General features: G+C 37.9%; 1 protein-coding gene and 1 long non-coding RNA gene across 2 annotated transcripts in view; both read right to left on the minus strand.

The window, feature by feature from the left end:
- LOC144380060 (uncharacterized) overlaps positions 1-22,623 on the minus strand; it is a 394,589-nt gene that overhangs the window by 130,489 nt on the left and 241,477 nt on the right. The gene's annotated exons all lie outside the window — the stretch shown is intronic.
- Positions 5,660-7,092, minus strand: TUSC1 (tumor suppressor candidate 1). The gene has a single exon (XM_036122854.2). It carries the CDS (start codon positions 6,984-6,986, stop codon positions 6,357-6,359), a length of 630 nt encoding a protein of 209 aa, XP_035978747.1. The 5' UTR covers positions 6,987-7,092; the 3' UTR covers positions 5,660-6,356.

The raw sequence follows: 22,623 nt of genomic DNA on the forward strand, positions 1-22,623 counted from the left end.
TATACTAAAGAGATTAAGTAATAAAGAGATTAAGGTCCAAAGCTAATAAATGAGAAATCCTGCAACTGAGGTGATTCCCAGTGTAGTATGGGATCTGTAAAACATTTTTGAGTATATACAAAAATTTGTGTATCATTTACTATACTAAGAACATTCTAGAACATACACAAAAAGAAAAAGTTTTAAAAGGATGAGATTAAAATAAATGTAAATTGAAAATCTGAGATTTTTTACCTGCCTACCCTGTTTTGAAGATTATTAGTCAACAGTACATACACCAATGTTACTCTGAACTAAAACAAATTGACATTCCTCAATGCTCACTTTACAGAAAGTGAGAACCAAAGGTCCTCGGATACTGTGCTTTTGCTATTAGGCAAATGCTGAGTCAGTTACACAATACAAGAGATAGGACACAAAAGTTTAGTTTAATATTACTGTTAATTTGAAAATCTGTCCATATGTTAGTTGGGATATTTAGCTTTTCTCTAATAAAAAAGATATATTAAGTCATTTGCCCTTTTCTGAACTGGGATGATTTTTTTTTCTTGTTTAATTTATACAAGTCTAAATATATATAGATATTAGTTATTTTGTCCATTTTATGTTCGTTTGTGTTTGGCTTCTTTTCCTCAACATTGTGTTTGTGAGAAACCTGTATTTTGGTGTGTCACTGTAATGTTCATTCTTGTATAGAATTCAATTGTGACCTCCACTTTTTAAATGCCCTAACTCAAACTGCCTTAAACAATAAGGAAATGTATTTTCACATGTAACTGAAGGTCCATATGTAGGACAGACCCCAGGCATGACAACCAGAGCAGCAATGATGACATCAAGAAAGAGGTTTCTTCCATCTCTCTGTACAGCCATTCTTATGATCGCATGACAGCTGCCAAAGGAAATGGGACTCTATGCTTTCTTTCTGTGTTTAGCAAGTCAGAGGGAGAACCTCTCTTCTGACCAAGGAATATAAATATTTTCCTTTAGTCTCCTTGGGCTGTGTTTGTAAAGAGATACATTTCCATCAAGTAAGTAGGCAAAATTTTCAATGTATCTACCCTGCCTTCCCAAAATAATCTATCCATATGTCCCCAAGAATCCCACACGTAAAATTTACAAAAACTTAAAGGAACATATAACTCCAATGCTATTTAAACTGTACTGCAACACAAACAACAAAATCTTCTTATGGAATAAGTATAACCATGGCCATGATAAAGAGTGCAAAATTAGGGAACTACTGGACAATCATATCATGCTTAATAGAGAAAGCCAGAAGCATTCTTATTAAAACCATTACAATAGCATATTTGAATAAGTCCTGGAATATAATGTACAGTGGGGTAACTATAGTTAACAATACTATATTGTAGATCTGAAAGTTCCTGAGAGTAGATCTTAAAAGTTCTCATCACAAGGAAAAAAAATTGTAGCTACGTGTGGTTGTTAACTTATTGTTATCGTTTTGCAATACATACATACATCAAATTATGTTTGTCCTAAAACTAATACAATGTTATATGTCAATTATATATCAATTAAATTTGTTAAATAAATTTTTCTTTTTGACCTTGGAAAAGTTATTCATAGTCTTTGTTCATTAGTTTCCTTATTCATAAACAGGAGAGAATAATATTACCTAGAATTGTGATGCACTTACTCTAAGTTATGGAGTGCTATATGTACATAGCTTGCTCAAGTTGTTAAATTGTTGACAAAAGAGTCTGAAGGATGCTAGGCTGAAACTTTCCAAGGTATCTTTCAGCTCTAAAAGTTGTGGAATGCTATTATATAAGAAACAAGATGAACAGAAACATTTCCCCCTCAAGTTATAAATCTAGATTTACATATGAAATAATGTTTACCAAGTATAGGCTCTTAAAACTGTGTTTTTTTATGACATATACACTATTCGGGGATAATTCATAATTTATAAGGATTTCCTATGTAAAATGTAATAGCTGTATTTCCTTGCTTATTTCAAACAATATCTTCTGTTTTGCACTGTAAGGATGGTACAGAGGGGAATGAAAAGGTTGGACTTTTTTCAATCAATAAAGCAATCCCACAATATTTCTATTTTAAATTACATAGTTTCAAAAATGCTATACCAGGATATAGAAGTTCTTTAAAAAATTTAAGCAGATGTCAGCCCTTTTAAGGGGGTTGTCCACTAAAATCTGTTCTCTCAGTCTTCTATAATAATGAAATTATAGGCAAAAGCTCTACAGCTTGACTATATTTCTCAGCCTCCTTTGAAGTTAAATGGGTAATATGATGAAGTTTTTCCAACAGAATGTGTCCAGGGGGATTTATGTTATTTTCAAATCTGGGCAAAGCTCTTCCAAGTTTTCTTTCTCTTGACCCTATGCTGAAAGCTGGATCTAGAAGTAACCTATTTCTACCATGCACATGAAACAATGACCCAGTGTAAGACAGAGGAACATTATAACAGGTTCTGAGACCCTGGATGACCATGTGGAGCAAAGATTCCTGACATCCTGAAGCCCCTGAATCAGACGTATTTTGTAACAGAGAAAAAGGAATTTTCCACTGTTTTTAATTGTCAATGAATTGTTGGATTTCTTGGTTCTTAGCAACAGTTTTCACCATAACTAAAGGCAGATCCATTAAGTTTACAATGCAAATTAAAAAAAATAAAAATAAATTTAAAAAAATACAATAGTTTATATGTTTAAAATTCTAAAATCAAAGATAAAGTGAGGAGACCTGGAAAAATGAAAGGCCAAGGAAAACTTTTATCAGTCCCAAGTATGAAATAGGAGATAGATTGTTGTTCAAATTTCTCCTTCAAAGAGCTTATTTTTTTAGTAGAATGCTTATCACTCAGACAAGAATCAAGCACCAACAAACTCACTGTTGTCCCTTCTCAAATTTTCTCTAAAGCATGACAGATGTCTGAGAGTTTGGGTATACAAAAGGACTGTCTTAAATAAGTTATCATGAAATAAGCAAAGATTAGATTCTGAACATGTAGATGAACAAAGTAGATTCTCAACATGAATTTTACAAGCAAAATATGCTATACACTAAACACAATGCAGTTTAATTCTGATCATTGAGAGATGAAAATCTTATTTAAGCTTAAAATTTGAAATTTGAGCATGATTAATCCTTATAAAGTCAGAAGTGGTTATTATCTAAGTCCATTATTTCCAGTGCATAAATATATGCATATACTGTCTATATCAGATGGATAAGATATATTTCAAAAAAGCAAGTTTATAGTAGAAAATGAGAATTTGTAATGATTAATCGCTAAACAGAAAGATTAATAAATTGTGTCATTCATATATGAAGATTTTGTGACAAATTCTCAGTGAAAATCTGTTCCTTTTAGCGAAACAGAGAATGATATTTTGGCAGTGGCATCAAAATCACACTAGTAATTATTTAGTATGTACTGATCATTCAATTTATTTAAAAATTTGGTATTATTTTCATCATGGCAATACTCCTAAACTGACAAACCTACGTCTAAGACTAAATGAGACAAAAAATGTTTTCCAGTATTCTTCTAATATGTTATAAATATTATAAATATGTTCAAGAAGTTTAGCAAGGATAACTTGTTCTATGATCTACATACATACTCATTCCATATTGCTTTGACTTATATATATGTTTTTATAGAAGAAAAGATAAAGTATGGTTTTGTGAATAGCAGCCATAGAAAATGGTGTTTAAAAATGCCAATTGTTCTCACTAAATTTGTTTGCTAACATGGCATATTTTTATTGCTCATTTCTATAAATTATAAGCCCTCTTCATTGCACAACAACAAATTATGAAAATAAAATGTCAAGGTATGATGATCTAAAGTTTTGGTTTATTTTAGATCAAAATAGATCCTACATCAAACTTTTCTAAAATCAACTTGACCCACTTCTTTAACAGGCATATATTTTGATATCACAAACATCTTTTATATTATTACATGATGCTTTATCAGTTATCAGCAGAGAATTTCAACAAAGTTGAAATATATTAGCCTTAACCCATCTTCTGGGACATTTTGGTTTCAGAATTTTTTTCAGGAATTACGCTTAAAAGTTGCCCTCACTTTTGTGTATGTGTGCCTCATTCCTTTACAATTTTTTTCTCACATACTTACACTGTACATGATTTTAAGACAAAAGGTGCATAAAAACTATGTAAACTAAGTATTTTGCTTGCTTGTTGAAGATTCCCAATTTTGACACATGTGGCAAATTTTGATGCATTATTCCCTTATTATATAGGGTTTTACCTCCTCTATTTGTAAGGAGTGAAAAATGTCAACTCTTTCAAAGAATATATTTCTCTGCTAATATAGAGTCATATAGGAGCAAAATACAGAAAGCAAAGTGTCAGTAAAATATGCATTTATGACTTTCACATTTTAGAGTGTAATTCTCATTGATAGACCACATACTTTGATGCAGGGATTCTACATATAACATCTCAATAAAATTTTTATATTTTGAGGTAGAGGTTGTGCTCATTTTAATGATGAGAAAACTAAGGCTTGGAAAGATTAACTAATTTAAACCCAAAGTTACAGTTAAGTAGCAGTACGGCTGATAGGCTCTTTTCCTATTCTTCAATTCCTACTGCCTCCTAAAACTGTTTTCTTTCTTTCACTATTACAAATTAAGTAAAGCTGATAGAAATACTTTCCATATACCTAATTATCCTCACCAAGATTCTTCTTATATTTTTCGGTCAGAGGGGAAGATTTAAATATTTACAACCAAATATCAAGTACCTTTAGGCAAAATGCACAAGGTGTCTTCAAAACCCAGGAACAGGTTCACTTGGGTGGCTCATTTGTTGAGCATCTGCCTTTCGCTCCCTTTATAATCCCGGGTCCTGGGATCGAGCCCCGCATTGGGCTCCCTGTTCAGCGAGAGTCTGCTTCTCCCTCTCCCACTCCCCCTGCTTGTGTTCCTTCTCTTGCTTTGTCTCTCTTTGTCAAATAAATAAATAAAATCTTAAAACAAAAACAAAAACCCAGGAACAGAAAAATCACAAAACTACTTTCCCTGGTACCTTTTTTGTAATATATGTAATATATTTGAAACTTTTGGAATATGTCACAAATAAAACAAAATCTCTAACTTATGAAATAATTTCTAGCTCTAGCAAAAACTTATATTTTTTTCTTCAACTGATATTTTCCATCACTTAAACACTATATTATACCTGTGATTTTTATGAGGTACAATGGTATCCTCTTTACTTAGTCGGCAAAAGTGCCTACTCAGTAAAATGCAAAAAAGTGATTTTAGAACATTCGCTGTTGAAATCAACCACTTTTTTTTTTTTTTTTTTTTTGCCAGTGAAACCACAACTGAGACTTAAATCACTGTTTGGATACTTCTGATATACAAATAATTCATAATTTCTTAAAAATTATTAAACAAAAGAAGGCAAAGTAGCTGTGCACTGACTATGCTCTAATACCTAAAATGTAATAAAAATAATGAAATAGTATTTAGACTAATTATTTAAAACGATCACTTACATTAAGCGAAAATGGTAGCTTACAAAGAATAACTAAAGTCAAATATAAAACATGTAAAATTTATACATGTCATGTATATTTCTTAAACATGTGTAAAAATGTAACACACTTCAAAGAATAGTCATGGGATGTTTCTAGGTTATTTTTAATGCATCAGATTTATTTACCAATTTAAAGGATCACTTATAGGCAGATATTTTTAAAATTTCCTGGGGGTAAACAAATCAATATATTAGATGTTTAAGGACTGGAGCAGGGAGCAGACATAGAGTTCCTAAGTAATAAATATTACCTTTTTACTAAAAAGGTGGTACTTTATAAGATATCCAAGTAATACTGACTCATAAAAGCATATGTTGACCATGTAAGAGATAATGGCTGGAGGTTTTAGGGGACTGAAGAATGAACAACAAATTCAACCAACTCAAAATGCATTATTCATTCCTCAAAGAACCAAAACAGGAAGAAAAAAAAAAATAGAAGAGGTCCTCACAACACCCTGAAAAGTTCAGGCATTAGGAAGTGTTGACTGGCACCCATTTCTTGCTGTTGTAAAACCCGCCCCTCCGTTTCTAGGCCTCAACCCATGGAAACCAGCAGGGGCAAGAGGCAGGTGCTCTGCACTGTGGCGGATCCAGAGGGCCCGGCAGGCTCTCAACCTCAGCCGACCCCCCCCAAGCCCCCCTGGGAGGTGCGGGGCGGAAGGCGGAGGGCGCAGTGGTCCAGTCCTGCGGCGGTGGGCCCAGGGCATTGCTAGATGGGGGAGCGGCGAGCGGAGAAGGAGGGGCCGCGCGAGGCCCCGCCTCTCCCCGGCCGCGGCCTCGGGCTACAGCCAGGGCTCGGAGGGCTCTGAGTCCGGGGCGCGCAGGCCTGACTCGGGTGCGCGCAAAGGCGGCTCATCCTTATCGCCACGCGGGCGCGGCCCCCGCTGCTCGAGGTGCAGCTGCAGCAGGGCCCGGCGGTACATGGCCTCCAGCTTCTCGAGCCGGGCCCTCAGGGCCCTGGGGCTGCCTGGCTCGTCCTCGAGGCCGCTGCCTCTCGCCCTCCGGTTCGTGCTGGCCTCCTCGGGGCCCGGGGTGGCCCTGGCCGCCTCTGCGGCTGCCCCGTCGCCAGCCTCGCCGGGAAGCCGCAAAGCCTGACGGAAGAGACTGCGGTTCTCGCGCTTCAGCCGCCGGTTTTCAAGCCGCAGCCGGGCGTTCTCTTCGCGCAGCCGCGCGTTCTGCCGGTCCCGCTCGTCCCGCGCGCGGATGGCCTCCAGGTGGCTCGCAGCCAGGTCGGCGAACCGCTCCTCCAGCTGCTGTCGGGCGCCGCCCGCACGGCCTCGCCAGCCCACGCCGCCGCCGATGCCGCCACCCCCACGAGCCCGACCGGGATGGCCCTGCCCGCGGCTGTCCCCACCGCCGTCCCCACCGCCGCAGCTCCCGCGCCTGGTGGCGCCACCACGCATGCGCCACATCGGTCCTGTCCCAACCGCGCCGCCAGCGCCGTGGGCCGAGGGGCCGGCGCCGAGGCGCGGACGACTTCGGGGCCCGGCAGGGCGGCCGGGGCCACAGCGGAGGAGGAGAAGAGGTGGCGGGCGGCGGCTGCTGGCTTGGGGCCAGAGGGGGCCGGGAATGTGCCCGGTCTGAGGCGTGTCTTGTCTCCTGTGGTGGAGCTGCCCCCCTGGGCCTGCGATCTGCGGCCAGCTCACACACAATGCCCCCGGGGAGCGCTTTGCTGCTCAGCCCGCTGGCAGAGAGGGAGGGAAAAGCGTGTATCCTCAGCTGGGTTCTGCCGGGCGCTGGGCGCTTCCGTGCAGGCCTGGGCACTGCAGGAACCAGCCGGCCTCGCCCTGCAATCCGGCGCAACCACCAGTGGTTACCTTTCTCCTTACACGACAATCTCAAAGCAAATAATAATAATAAAATAGTAAGTTCTGAGACAGACATGTGAGCAAGGTGAAAAGCTGTAACTGCTTCATGTAGAACCGACCGTACGGTTTAAACCCACCTCTAATCTCAGTAAAGCATTAGAATTGAGTATCTGTCATAAGAGCCCCAAATGGGAACAGGCGTCTCTCAAAACAATATAGGCAATTCCCAATTTGAATAACCAGTGCTCCACTCTGCAATTGTTTGCAACTCTATAGAAACTAGGTTATAATTAGTTGTTTTGCTCAAGCGGGTCCACAAACCTATGAAACTCAAAATGTGCTCAAGTATTCAAGAAACTTTGAATACTAAGTAAGTTCCAAAATTTCCGGTGACAGGTGGATACAACTCAGTGAATCACATTCCTTATTTTTAAGGGATTCAACTTATAGACTAACTGGATTATTGCAAAGTAAATTAAGGAAAAGATGCTGATGCCAGAATCTGATGGGGGAGAATGGTGGTAGCAAGAATATTTTTTAACAAGGTTCCAGAAAAGAAGGAAGAGAGAAAAGGACAGAATAGGAGAGGAAAGGAAAAAATATATATATATAGGGGGATGATCCAACCAAAAGCTATCAAAAATGGCCATGGAAGTTATCTGTGCATAGCAATGAACTTTCACCTTATGGTTAATGGAGATGCCACTAATCTTTCAAATAGGAGGTAGAAACGATGGATATAATTTCTAAGTTGAAAGAGGATTTGAAACAACAGAATTACTAAACTGATCACTGCCAAAATTACTGATTTGTATTTAAATATACTTACAATAATATGTTAAGAATTATATGCCATAAGATGAACATTACATTATTTCTAAATATAGCAGCACAAACTTAGTAAAACTGCTTCTATCCATTATTTTTGTCAGTAGTGTGCATATGAAAATATTATTGCAAAAATAAGATGTATATGAAAATAAAATGGAAAAAAAAAACCTTGATAGAGGAAAAATTATGGAACTGATAAAATTTAGAAGAATTATGGGGCTATAGTAATCCTTAAGAGAATATAGAAAACTATGTAAGCTCTTTTTTTTTTTTTTAGATTATTTATTTATTTGCTTGACAGAGAGAGACACAGTGAGAGAGGGAACACAAGCAGGGGGAGTGAAAGGGAGAAGCAGGCTTCCCGTGGAGCAGGGAGCCCGATGCGGGGCTCAATCCCAGGACCCTGGGATCATGACCTGAGCCAAAGGCAGACACTTAACGACTGAGCCACCCAGGCGCCCCTGTAAGCTCTTAATTAGAAAAAATATATAATACTCACCTGTGCTTTCTTTTAAGAATGGGAGTTTCTAAACAGTAAAATTATTTGCTTGCTAAAAAAAGTCTCAAAGGACATAGATTGTTCTTTCCTGACTTAACATGCATTGTCCTTTAAGCCACTTACTCAAGAGAAAGAGGTAAGAATTCTCTTTTAATACATTTGACAGTTTTATAAATTAAAAAGTAAAATATACCCACCATGGACGGGGCTGGCAGGGCCCCCGGTGTGGATCCTGACCAGAATTAAATCAATGACTGCCTTCCATTAAATAAAAATTAAAAAATAAAAAACAAAATAATATGAACTCCAAAGGGCCATTTGCACACTGTGTTTAGGAAACTCTAACCTTCACTAAGGTTATGAAATTTAGAGTAAAAGAGCAGAAAAATGCAAGTAAGTCATTTAGAGTACTTGATTTTGCTATTTCCCTGTAACTACTACTACTTTTTTTATTGAGAGGATTTTTCTTATTTAGCTTTTTTGTTTCCTCCTCTATATGTTCAATGCCTACTCTCTAATTATTGAACTTAAATTTAATTTTAAAAAAGTATTCTCCCTCCTGTCTTAGGTAAGAAAAAAGATAAGCAGATGAGGTTATGATCACTGTGCTTCTTAATACAATGCTCTAAACCAACATTTTTGTAAATACTGTAGTTGAGAAAAGCTGGGTCAGCAAATTGGAGTGGAGCTGCTTTTTGCCTTACAAGTCATGCATCTATTTTAGTATTTCTCAAAACCAACTCTGATTGATAGCTGTTGAGTTAATTGCCTTTCTCCCATCCTCCAAAAATTTTTTTTCTTTCCATACTTCGTAGCTGTTATACATTTCTACATGCTTGCTTGAGAAAAAGGCCCTATGATATATATAGTTTGTTTCCTGTATCCATAGTTTTCTAAGATCTTTTATTTTCATACTGTACTCATTTGATTCTCATTTCTCCATTTTGAATCACGTTTCTTACAAAATGAGTCACGCAGTAAGGTAATTTATGGCACATTTACATTGGGACAAGTCATCCTATATCCAAAATCTCTCTGTTCCTTCTCTCCTTAAAACATCCTATAATATCTCACCAAATGAATTTTGGTTAACAACTTCATCAAGTTCAATTATATAACAATGTTGAACTCCTTAGCCTGGAAGTTATGGCTAATCTGGATGTGCTGGGTGTTTCTCTACTTACCTTCCCATTTTTACCCTGCTGGTCTAGTCACTCTCCTACCAAGAGTCACTGAGTACTTCTGCCTTGGAGTTTTGTTATAATGTACCTTCTGTGGACTGAACTGTGTTCTCCCAAAATTCCTACATCGAAGCACTAATTACTAATGTGATGGTGTTTGGAATGAGCCTTTAGGAGGTAATTTGGTTTAGGGGAGGTTATGAAGGTGAGGCTCTCCTGATGAGTTAAGTGTCCGTAGAAGAAAAGACATCAGAAAACTTGATGTTCTCTCTCTCTCTCTCTCTCTTTCTCTCTCTCTCTCTCTTTCTCTCTCTCTCTCTCTGTCTCTCTCTCTCTCTCTGCTATATGAGTATTCAGCCAGAAGGTAGCCATCTGCAAGCCAGGAAGAGATCCCTCACTGGCAAACTGGATCAACCAGCACCTTGATCTTGGACTTCCCAGCCTCCAGAACTATGGAAAATAAATTCCTGTTGTCTACACAGTACCTTTTTTTTTCTCTCCTCACATATCTGGATTGTAAAGAATCCACCAAGACAGAGTTTATACTCTACCATTTATACATGAGTTTATATTCATACCATTTGTCTTAGGTCCCCTGAATTCAAAGTATTTTTCCCCTCTTTTAAACACTGATAAAGTAGTGCCTGTTCCAGTAATTTGATGCTGAGGTCCTTCCCTGTGTTAATATTTCTTGTGCAAGTGGATCTGCAAACAGGATGTGAATTCCTAAATATATCTATTTATATATAGAGAGAGATGGATATATATAGAGAGAGGGAGAATGGGAGAGATAGGGAGAGAAAGAGAGTGATACAAATATTTCTTGAATGACTAGGATGTTGAACAAATTTATGACTTATTTTCTTATATAATCTTAAAGGAAGATTTTACCAAGTAAAACTGCTAACCATTTAATAGTCAATAAAGTTAATCTATATTATCTAGCAGACTGAGCTAACAGAAACTCACAAAGAAAGGTTTGTAGCATGCTGGAATTATTCAGACTGAAACAAGAAGGTTGGCACTGCCTTGTTAATGACTTGTCTTAATATATCGTGGGTCTTGGGGGTGCTTGGGTGGCTTAGTTGGTGGAGCATCCAACTCTTGGTTTCAGCTCAGATCATGATCTCAGGGTTGTGAGATCGAGCCCCCTGACAGGCTCCGGGCTCAGCAGGGAGTTTGAGATTCTCTTCTTCACCCTCTCCCTCTGCCCCTCCCCTGTGCTCTCACTCTCTCTCTCTCTCTCTCTCAAATAAATAAATCTTGTAGAAAATATATAGTGGGTCTTTATAAAATAGATTTTTAAATACGTAATAAGAAGGATGGGTTTTGGAGTTAGACATACCTGGATTTGATAAATATTGTAACTCTCCCACCCCAGAGTATTGGCCTTGGACAGCCTCCTAACAAGACAGTTTCCTCAAAGCCACAGTTTCCTCATTTATACAATGAGAATAAAATAGTATCTAACTCATGGGGTTCTTGTGAGGATCTCTGAATATCTTAAAATAGAGTCAGCCAGCAAGGAGTACTCATAACAGTTGATATTATTATTTTGTAGTTGTTTTATTTTATGAGATAGCCATTTATAAAATGAGTTCTCCTGAATAGCCAGTGCTATTTAAAAATCCTCATTTGGGCTATTTGCTGAAGGAGCCACCCTAAATATAATATGCAGCCCCTTTGCAGATATGATTCTTCTTTCTTGATAGTTCTCATTAAGTGTTTCGGTTTTAAAAATCCATATTTTGTAAGCCCCGTGTGCTGAAGACTTTGGTTAATAACATTCTGAGCTTGGTGTTTGCTAATATTGTCTCTAAAGCCCAAGCTGAACATGGTTTATTTTCTAGGAGCAGATTTATTAGGGCAATGAAGAACATGTATTGATGCTTGGTAGCATGAATATGTCTTTATTGGAATAATTACTACAGAGTTAGGAATTGGGAATATCGATCGCATTTATTTAGTCTTTTGATATGGACAAAAATATTAAAAGCCATCAAACACTAGCATTGCCCTTTGACAGCATCATTTAATTCTAGCTACAGGGAAAATTGTGACATAAATAAAAGCTGCATGACTTATCTGTCTTAATTAGGATACCTTCTACAGTGGGGGAAACACCCTCTTTCCTTCAAATATTATAAAAGCACTAGCCAGATTAATAAAAGAGGGAAAAAACATTATAGATTAACAAAAAGTAATGTAGATAAGAGCAAAAGGTATCTACACAGGATACTTGACCAAAGTAAGAGTCCAAAATACACTTTTTTTTTTTTTTAATAGGCTCCATGCCCAGTGTCGAGCCCAACGTGGGGCTCCAATTCATGACCCTGAGATCAAGACCCGAGCTGAGATCAAGAGTTAGACGCTTGGGGCACCTGGGTGGCTCAGTCGTTAAGCGTGTGCCTTCAGCGCAGGTCATGATCCCAGAGTCCTGGGATCGAGCCCTGAATCAGGCTCCCTGCTTTGCAGGAAGCCTGCTTCTCCCTCTCCCACTCCCCCTGCTTGTGTTCCCTCTCTCGCTGTGTCTCTCTCATCAAATAAATAAATAAAATCTTAAAAAAAAAAAGTCAGACGCTTAACCGACTGAGCCACCCAGGCACCCCTAACATAAACTTTTTAAGATGGAAAATGCCTGGGAACTGTTTTTGTCAATTATAAAATAGTGTTATTTCATGCTGTGTGTAGCTTAGTACAAGCCCTTAAAGAGTCTGGACCCATGTTGTCCACTAGCCACAGGTAGCTATTCAAGTTTAAATGAGTTAAAATTAAATAAAATTTAAAAGCCATTCCTCAGTTATACTAGTTACATTTCAAGTTCTCAGTGGTCACATGTACCTTAGTAGCTAGCATGACTGATGGAGCAGATATAGAACATTCTCAGGATCACAGAAAGGTCTACTGGGGCAATTAGTATATCCTACTTCTTACTCTAATTATTGGTCTCAACCTTCAGAAAGTGATGTAGAAATTGATAATAGAAAAGAAAACCAAGAGACCTCTTTAGGTATTTCCAGCATTTTCTATATGTTTGATTTCATGCCAATGAAAAGAGTTTTTCTCATCAATCTTGTACACACAGGGCCATCTTATTCTCAAGCATATGTAACCTAAGATACTGATTCTGTCTCAATCTAAGTTCTCCAGTTATATACACATCATTGAAGGTAGTAATAGGAGTTTGGGAATAATTTCTAATTAGAACTAAGTTATTCACGAGCTATTTTCAGAAGGGTGCAAAAGACAAGCAATTTAATTTTCTCCTACCACTGCCCCACAAACCCATTCTGTCAGCTATTCCTTCCATCCCCTTGGATAATATCTCAAGAAGAACCCTTAATTTGCAGTGACTTCCAAGCATTAATGAACAGTCCTCATTTTCAGATATTAAAAGTCCACTGCAATATAACTTAAAACTTCCAATGCTCATCCAGTTCATCGCTTCTCATCTCCTCACAGAAGCATCTCTGCCCATGCCCCAGATCTGGGTTAACCAGTCTGCAATGGGAAAGGAGGGTGAGAACCATGTTTAGTTTCTTCCATGCTTCACCTACTCACCCTCCTCTAGTTGCTATTTCTAGCTCCTTTGGGGCAGGAATGGAGACAAGGTAAAAGTGGGACTGGAGGAAAAGGAAGAAAAGCCATAGGTAGCTGGTGCTGCCATTTTCTGGCACTGGGTCCTCTGATGGCAGATGCCTGCATGCAAGTCTTTCTTCCCATAGGGCACCTTTGTGGGTTCTTGGACCATCCCACATTGATCCTCTGGCACAAATCATTTTCTTTTCTTCACTTCACCTCTAGGGACTCCCCACTCCTTGCTCTGGTGGTATCCCACAGGTGCTCCTTTTGGAGAAGTCCTTTGGAGAAGGCTAAAGCCAGTTGTATTCCTTGCTTCCCATTAATCCAAACTCAGGAAGTATCAGTCACTCCCACTTGTCATTCTTCTCTATCATCAAAGTCATCCTCAGCTAACCTTTACCCTTCAGATATATCCAAGCAACAGTGTCCCACCAACACCAAGTCTCAAGGCCGGTTTCATCACACTCCATCTTGTGGAAGCATAAGAATATGAGTTTCTGCAGTTCAGAGTGCATTCTGCTTCAGGCCCAAATGTCAGTTTCCATTCTGTGGACTACTCACATTATTTATCTGTAGTTCTTTTGAGGTACTTATACTTGGAATATGTAGGGAGCAAGGAATTTGGGAAAACAATGTCTGTTAGACTCTTCAAAGATATTCATACTCCTCAATCTCCTCTCTGATGATGCTGTCCTCTTATATACTGGACAATGAACCAGTTTCCCAGCCTCAATCCCTTGATGAATGTTCTGGATACGGTTTAGCCTCTTTTAGACAAAGAGGCACCTATGCTCTATGCTTTAGTTTTGGCACTTCAGCTAAGATGAGGACATGTTCTACCACATTTCTTTTTTTTTTTTTTTTTTTTAAAGATTTTATTTATTTGACAGAGAGAGAGACACAGCGAGAGGGAACACAAGCAGAGGGAGTGGGAGAGGGAGAAGCAGGCTTCCCGCGGAGCAGGGAGCCCGATGCGGGGCTCGATCTCAGGACCCTGGGACCATGACCTGAGCCGAAGGCAGACGCTTAATGACTGAGCCACCCAGGCGCCCCTACCATATTTCTAACAGAAAAAAATCTTTGTCCTAGTGAAGGCTGCACTTTCATTCAATCAAGTAGTAGTTATTGAAATTCTACAATGAACTAGTATTTAAAATACTTAAAATATATAGTGTTTAGCACACTGTAGGAACTTGAACAATGTTGCCATTATAATTATAAACTCTAAAATTACAAACTCTCAGATTATGCTGGATTCCTTTATTCTTCTCTATGTTTTCACTAAATATTTCATTCAATCCAAGACCTTATTTTTTTTCAATGCTCGTGATTTCCAAATTTATATCTCAATCCAAAAATTGTACTCTGCCTTCCAGCTTCATAGGTCAATTCTCACCTGACATGTCTTGTTGACTATGTCACAGGTGAGAATTGTTTGAAAATTCAAACATTTTCAAAATAAAACTCTTAATATACTGCCCTCTCTCCTAACCTGTTTTTCTTCCATACTTCCCCATCTCAGTGATTAGTGCTACCACCCATCTGGTGGTTTAAGCCAGCTGTCTTCTCTGATTCCTCCTTCTTCCTTACCATTCCCACCTCTGGTACTAGAGCCATCTCAAGCTGCTCATTTCTTTCTCTAAAAATGTCTTGATTTTTCTCAGCATCTCCTCTGAATCAGATTAATTTTTCTCAGCATCTCCTCTGAATCAGATTAATTCAAATTACTATCATCTATCATTTGGCTCTCATGCCTCAACTGCTTTATTGGTATCAATATTTATCCTCTCAAATCAATGTTGCACAGAGCTGCCAGTATAACTCTTTGCAAACATAAATATGAATGTGCTGCTTCTCTGCTTAACCACCCCCCACCAATGGTTTCTTGTTATACTTTGGATAAAATCCAAAATCCTCATCGTGGCCTACAAATTCCTGAATAATCTGTGGTTCCTGCTTATTTCTTAAGACATCCATTTTTGTTGCCTCCATGTCTACTCCACTCTAGCCATGCTGGGTTCCTCTAATTCTTAGAGCTTGTCAGATTGTTTCTTGCTTTGGAGATTTTGAACATCCATTTGCATTTAATTGGAACATATTCTTCCTCCACTCTGTGTGGCATGCCTTAAAAAAAAAATCCTTTAGATCACGACTTAAATATTCTTTCCATCAAAGTTTTCCTAGATGACAACTATCTTTACTACCTATATCTCTATCTATATTCCTTCACTCTATTCATTTACTTCAGAATGTTGAAACCTAAACTATATTTTATTTTTTAATTTTCTACTAATCTGTAAGTTCCATTTTGTTTATCTATTCCACTAATTTTATCTCTTCCACTGCATTTTGTTTATCTCTTCCACTAATCTGTAAGATACAAAGAAACAGAGACCACATCTGATTTATTTATCCCTTTATGCAATCTAAGATAATATAGGTGCTCAATAAATATTTGTTGAACAATGAATGAATCCAGGGATGACTGATAGTACTTTTTTCAACTTTTATAAAAATCCTTGGTTATTGAAAATGAAGTTATTGCTGAATTAATTTTTGCTAAGTTTAATTTTTCCAAATATTAGAAAAATAAAAGGACTTTGGAATTCAAATGTTGATAAACTATGGCTTAATTTAATCATATCTGCAGGAAATATCCAAATTTAGAGAGAGATTTACCAAGAGGAGACAGCAATCCATCCATCAGTAGAATTTAGTTTAGAATAAAACAAGACTTGGGACACCTGGGTGGCTCAGTCAGTTGAGTGAGTGACTCTAAATTTGGCTCAGGTCATCGATCTCACACATCTAGTGCCACATTGGGCTCTGCCCTCAACACAGAGTCTGCTTGAGATTCTTTCCTTCTCCCTCTGCTCTTCCCCCTGTGCATGCACTCTCTCTCTCTCAAACAAATAAATAGATAAAATCTTTAAAAAAAAAAAAAACAAACAAGACTTGGGAGAAACAGAGTTGACTAAGCACTTTTAAAAAACCTTTGCATTTAGGGGGGTGCCTGGGTGGCTCAGTCATTAAGCATCTGCCTTCCGCTCAGGTCATGATCCCAGGGTGCTGGGATCAAGCCCCGCATCGGGCTCCCTGCTCAGTGGGAAGTCTGCTTCTCCCTCTCCCTCTCCCCCTGCTTGTGTTCCCTCTCACGTGGTGTCTCTCTCTGTCAAATAAATAAATAAAATCTTAAAAAAAACAAAAACAAAAAAAACACCTTTGAGTTTAGGGAACTGATTCTACAGTGGTTTTTCTCATCCAAAAGCAGCTGCAGTCTTAAGACCAAAAAAAATGAAAGAAAGAAAAAAGAAACCCACAAGCAAACAAACAAAACCACCTTATGTGTGTGTGTGTGTGTGTGTGTGTGTATGCGTATTTAAAGATTTTATTTTTTTTTAAGTAACCTCAATGTAGGGCTTGAACTCATGACCCCAAAATCAAGAGTCGCCTGCTCCACTGACTGAGCCAGCCAGGTGCCCCCATCTTGTATATATTTCTAATCATATCCTGTATAGCTGCATTCTTCCCATGATGAAAACTGAGATAGCAGTTAAAAGGGAACTTTGGCCAACAGACCGTTGGTGAGGAAGCAGCTAGAATATATTTTAAAAACAAAAAACAAAAAAACTGCAGACTTAGAAATAGGCAAAAAATGTGGCAAATGTAGTAGGTAGAGATAATTACCTAAGTGTCCCTGAGGACACTGAGCAGATGAAATAACCCAGTCAGTCACCACTTTACAGTTACACAGAAACTATATCCAAAAGTTCACTGGGGAGGATTTACACTGAGAGAAAAATATCTGCATGAGATTGTGTAGAAGCAAAGAGTAAGAAGTGGTAGAAGAGTGTGCTCCTCAAGAGAGAATAATGGAATGGAAAGAGGATATCTAAAATGTGTGCACCTGAACTGGGGGCCACACAGGAGGAGGAAAATTAGAGGCTGGGCATCAAAAGGAATGAAATCTTGCCATTTGCAATGACGTGGATGGAACTGGAGGGTATTATGCTGAGCAAAATAAGTCAATCAGAGAAAGACATGTATCATATGACCTCACTGATATGAGGAATTCTTAATCTCAGGAAACAAACTGAGGGTTGCTGGAGTGATGGCGGTTGGAAGGGATGGGGTGGCTGGGTGATAGACATTGGGGAGGGTATGTGCTATGGTGAGCACTGTGAATTGTGTGAGACTGTTGAATCGCCGACCTGTACCTCTGAAACAAATAATACATTATATGTTTAAAAAAAAGAAGAAGATAGTAGGAAGGGAAAAACGAAGGGGGGGAAATCAGAGGTGGGGATGAACCATGAGAGACTATGGACTCTGAGAAACAAACTGAGGGTTCTAGAGGGGAGAGGGTGGGGGGATGGATTAGCCTGGTGATGGGTATTAAAGAGGGCACGTATTGAATGGAGCACGGGTGTTATACGCAAACAATGAATCATGGAACACTACATCAAAAACTAATGATGTAATGTATGGTGATTAACATAACATAATAAAAAAAATTAGAGGCTAGGGCTATAAAATATGAGGTTGTAATTTTTCTTGAGGACATTTTGGCTATAGTGCATAGATTCTGATTTCCTAGGCTATAGCCCCGAAGTTCATAGGGGTGAAGTTCAATAGGCTATTTTAAGAAATGGATAGATGCCTGAATGATCAAAATGGATAAGCTGCGGGTTGACAAATATGTGGCACAAGGACTGCCACCCCCTCCCTCTCTGATACCTGTGCCAATATCACCAATCATTTGCCCTATTTCCTGCTAAGATCAGATTTGCACTCAGTCTATAAAACTTTCTCAACACAATGCTCTAAGCTCCCCTTACTAATACGTGGGAGATCCAATTTCAATTTCTTCCACAAGCAACTGAGAAAGCAAAGAGTAGGGACTGGTCCTCACCTTTCAAGGGCAGTACTGTTTGCATACTTCTAAATTATGTGCTTTAGAGTTGTTACTGGGTATTTTAGCTGTAGCTAGGTGAAAGTGATAATAATACCTCTTTGTTTGTGCTGGGAATTCCAACTAACTTGGGATAAATCATTGAATATATTTTCCCAGATCCATAGCCTCATGAACTATCCGAAGACTCACATGAGACATTTGATTAAGTTTTAGATCTCCTACTGTTCTTCAGTGAGTGAAATATATATACACACACACACACACATATGTGTGTGTGTGTGTATATATATGAAATGCAAAGGCATTGATATATGAATTTTCCTTATGCAAGTGAGAATAATTATTTCCATATACCTTTATCTTTTCATGGCATGTGGTAATAATAGAAACACGTTTATTTGTTCAAGGTAATTTGAGTTACTTATAACAAGTACAGGATAAATTATTGGTCATTTGCCTCCCTTTATTTACTTGCTACTGAGAGATATACCACAATTTGGCAAGCTCTGCAGTGTACCATTAGTGATGATCTAATGAGTGGGATGAGAGGAGCATCCCAATCACCAGTCCTACTCTCAAAGCAAGCTCTGAAACCTTTTGTTTGAAAGGATAGAAATAATACTCTCCCCTTATTCCAGATATCAACAAACAACAAACAAAGCCAAATCTTCTCTAAAATCCTCTTAAATGTCTCAGATCAGGACTGTCAGCTGAGCCTATTGTTGCTTAGAGATTTAGAGGTTTCAGGGGAGAGTCCAAGAGAAGGAACACTGTCTGCTTTAACAGCTCTGACTTGAAAAAAAATTTTTTTTCTCAGCCACCTCACAAGCAAGAGGCATCTGTCTAGGGATGAAACAAAGGGGTGTCAGAACAGAGCTATCTATCAGAATATGACTTAAGGGAAAAGACTATTCATATTCAGAAAAATAAAGTAATTGAAGTCCATAGAATGAAGATCAGGGCAGACCTTGTATATGCTAACTGGGATAAGTGGGCTCAATGGGGAGTATCTGCAAGTGCGAATGTGCTTCAAATTCCATTCCCAGGGAATGTACTGTTTGTTTGTTTGCTTATTTTTAAATTTAATTTATTTTGTGATAGCTCAGTAGTTATCATTTCAGTCTGGTTTTTGTTTTTTGTTTTTCAATTTTAATGCATGTGGAGCGCTATTGCCCAAGAAGGTAGAAGGCATGTCCATGGCCTCTAGCAGGGCTGAGGGTCCTGTGGCAACCACTCTGAGGCCCCCTGGCCAGGGTTGGGGCAGGGCTGGGAGCGACCCACAAGCAGAGTTTGCTCAGCCAGGCCTGGCCCCTGCTCACACGGAATCTTACACTTTCAATAACTCTAACTTCTTGCTCCAGATACTGCTTTATATTTTAGGGAAATGGACAGTAGTTTTTCTGCTAAAAAGGCTGGAGACTCCTGGCTTAGACCCTTCTTGCCAGAGAACCTTTAGCTCCAATCAGTGATGATGAACTGGGATTGACTACTTCCTTTAAAATCCATCTTCCAGAGGTTTAAGGGGAGGGAAGTGAGTTAAGTGAGATAATGTGAGTCCTGGTAGATAAAGACATCATTAGAGAAATTACAACCAAATTAAAATTCCCTGTTCTCATTTCCTACAAATGTACTTGGGCTCATGTCTCATAGGAGTTGTCCTCATTTTCCCTTTTTTTTGAACATAATGAAATGTTTAATAGAATATTTAGAATGTTAATCCTTATTATGGTTTCAGAATACTCTTTATGTATGGCCTAATGGCAAATGATAAAAGCCAAATAAATATTTAATAATTTCCAATCAATTCCTGTGTTCAGGGTTCACCTATGTATGAACTTTTCAGAAGTTCATACATATTCAGAATAAGTGGAAAATTAGTTCTCTTTCTCTTTCCTTTAGACTCTGTTTTACCATTTCTTATTCCATTGAACAGTTCCAATCCAAATCTATCTCTATCAAACTGAAACTTCTAGTTTAAGATTTCTGTTATTTCTAAGTGAAAACTACAAAAAAAATGTAAGCTTATGTACAAAAAAAAAGGAAATATATTTTAGAGCAAATGAAGAGGCATTAAACATACAAACATAAGTATGTTTCTTTTTAGCAAAAAAAAGAATCTCATCTTTACACCAAAAAAAAATCTATTTCAGCTTTATTACTCTGTATTCAAAGAAAATTCTTACATGCATTGGAAGTCTTCTGATTTGCTCCCAGCATAATCAGTATGACCTCTACTGGAACTTCTGCTGGTTTCAAATATGACAATTGTGAAAATTCTAGCAGCTTCTGATAGCATTAATTTATGAAAATGTCACTCTCTGACCTTGGCAAGTTGCAGTTCAATTTTTCAATGAACATCTAGTTCTTAGAACTTCAAATTCCATGTTGTCACTGAAGGCCCATCAACTTGCTTTTTTGTCCTGTGTTCTGGGTCTGACATATGGCTGTATGTCAGGTACAAGGAAAAGACACGGCAAAGAAGCCAAGTCTTTTTTAATTTAATATATTCCTCTAGTCAATCCTTTAAACAAAAACAAACAAACAAACAAAAATCACTGCATATTGAAAGAAAATTAGTAAATCCAGTTGAAGTCCAAGTTGTTTTTTTTTTTCTATACCAATTAAACTGATTTTGTTGTAAACAGAATTCATAGTCTTTAACCTCAGGATGTTTACAGCAAATAGTGGTGACTGACATTTCAAATCTACCTGTAATGTATTTAGTAAACATAGTGCCGAATAGGATTCTGAACAGGCTGACTTTCTCTTACAACACTGTTGTGTGTGCTTCCTTTGATTTTGGTTCCAGGCATCAGTGCTAACAGGTCTTCCTACCTGGTTATCTGAAAGCAGAAACTAACTGGGTGGGATGTACTTATAAATGAAACTGTACAGACTTTACTGAGTTCATGCTCATATTTCATTGGAGATTGAGCTATATTCTTTTTCTTATGTTTTCATGCACAATATTCACAGGTCTTATTTAATACCCCCAAACTGACTGTTATTTAAATATAGTAGTAAGTAACACACATTATACAGTATGATCACTGTGAAAAATTCATTTTATATAAAATCTCAGAATATATACAAAAAATATGTATACAGATAGGAGTATATAACTGAAACAAAAGGTTCACAAAGTAATACTTAACCTACTACATCCGATGTCTTGATATTTGCATGTATGTGTGTGTTTGTGTTCAGAAGCAACATTTTCTGTTACAATCCACTAATATGTTGCAACTTACAGCTTTAAAAACACTGTAATAGATGCTAAGGAGTTATACTATATTATATTACTAGTAGCAAAAATGGCTCTGAAATCTAAAACATAAAACATGTTTTAATAGAAAATGTTATTAAAAATTATATTTTTTGCTGCCTGTTGTGGTCTCCTTTTATATAAGAATAGTTATTTTAATAAATACAATTTTAGTGTAAGAATGTTAATTTCAACTGAAATTTTTTCTTTAGATTAGTATTTTAATGGAAACTTTTAAAGAGATTCAAAAGAAGAGAGTTTGAAAATTTCTTGCATTATTTCCAGAAAGGTATGGTAAAGTGGCCAGCACTTGAAGTAAGAAAGTAGGAATATGAGAAAAATGATATCTTATCAATTTCAAGGAATCTTTGGAAATGATTTGTAATTTGCTGAGTGTTTTTGTTTCAATGTTGCCTGAAGTTATAGGATTTTAGTTGTTAATTCGATGTATATAGAAAAAAATCTTACACAGACCATACATAGAAATGTTAATGGTAGGAAAATTTTATATGGAAGGATCTCAAAATAATCCTTTTGTAGAAGAAGAAACTGAGACCCAAGGAAGATTTAGTAATTGGATCAAAAGCTGGTTAGCAGAGAAAGGGGCCTGTATTTCATATTTCCTCATCCATAGCGCGTCATGTTTCCATCAACAACAGCAATTCCCATTCTTGCCTGATCTTAAAAATTATTTAGGACACTTACTAAAAATGAAAATTTCCAAACACTATTCCAGAAAACTGTGAGTCAGGGAATCTGGAATGAGACCCAGGAGTTTGCATTTTAATAAGCATCCTAGGTGATTTTTTTTTTTTTAAGATTTTCATTTTTATTTATTTGAGAGAGAGAGCATGATCAGGGGAGAGGCAGAGGGAGACAGAAAGGGAGAAACAGACTCTGCTGAGCAGGGAGCCTGATGTGGGGCTCTATCCCAGGACCCTGGGATCATGACCTGAGCTGAAGATAGA

Source organism: Halichoerus grypus, chromosome 14 (assembly GCF_964656455.1).
Source record: "Halichoerus grypus chromosome 14, mHalGry1.hap1.1, whole genome shotgun sequence".
NCBI classification, from domain to species: domain Eukaryota; kingdom Metazoa; phylum Chordata; class Mammalia; order Carnivora; family Phocidae; genus Halichoerus; species Halichoerus grypus.

Bases quoted from the DNA above. Each gene is read 5' to 3' on its own strand.
- TUSC1 (XM_036122854.2), bottom strand. From the start codon at position 6,986: ATGTGGCGCATGCGTGGTGGCGCCACCAGGCGCGGGAGCTGCGGCGGT.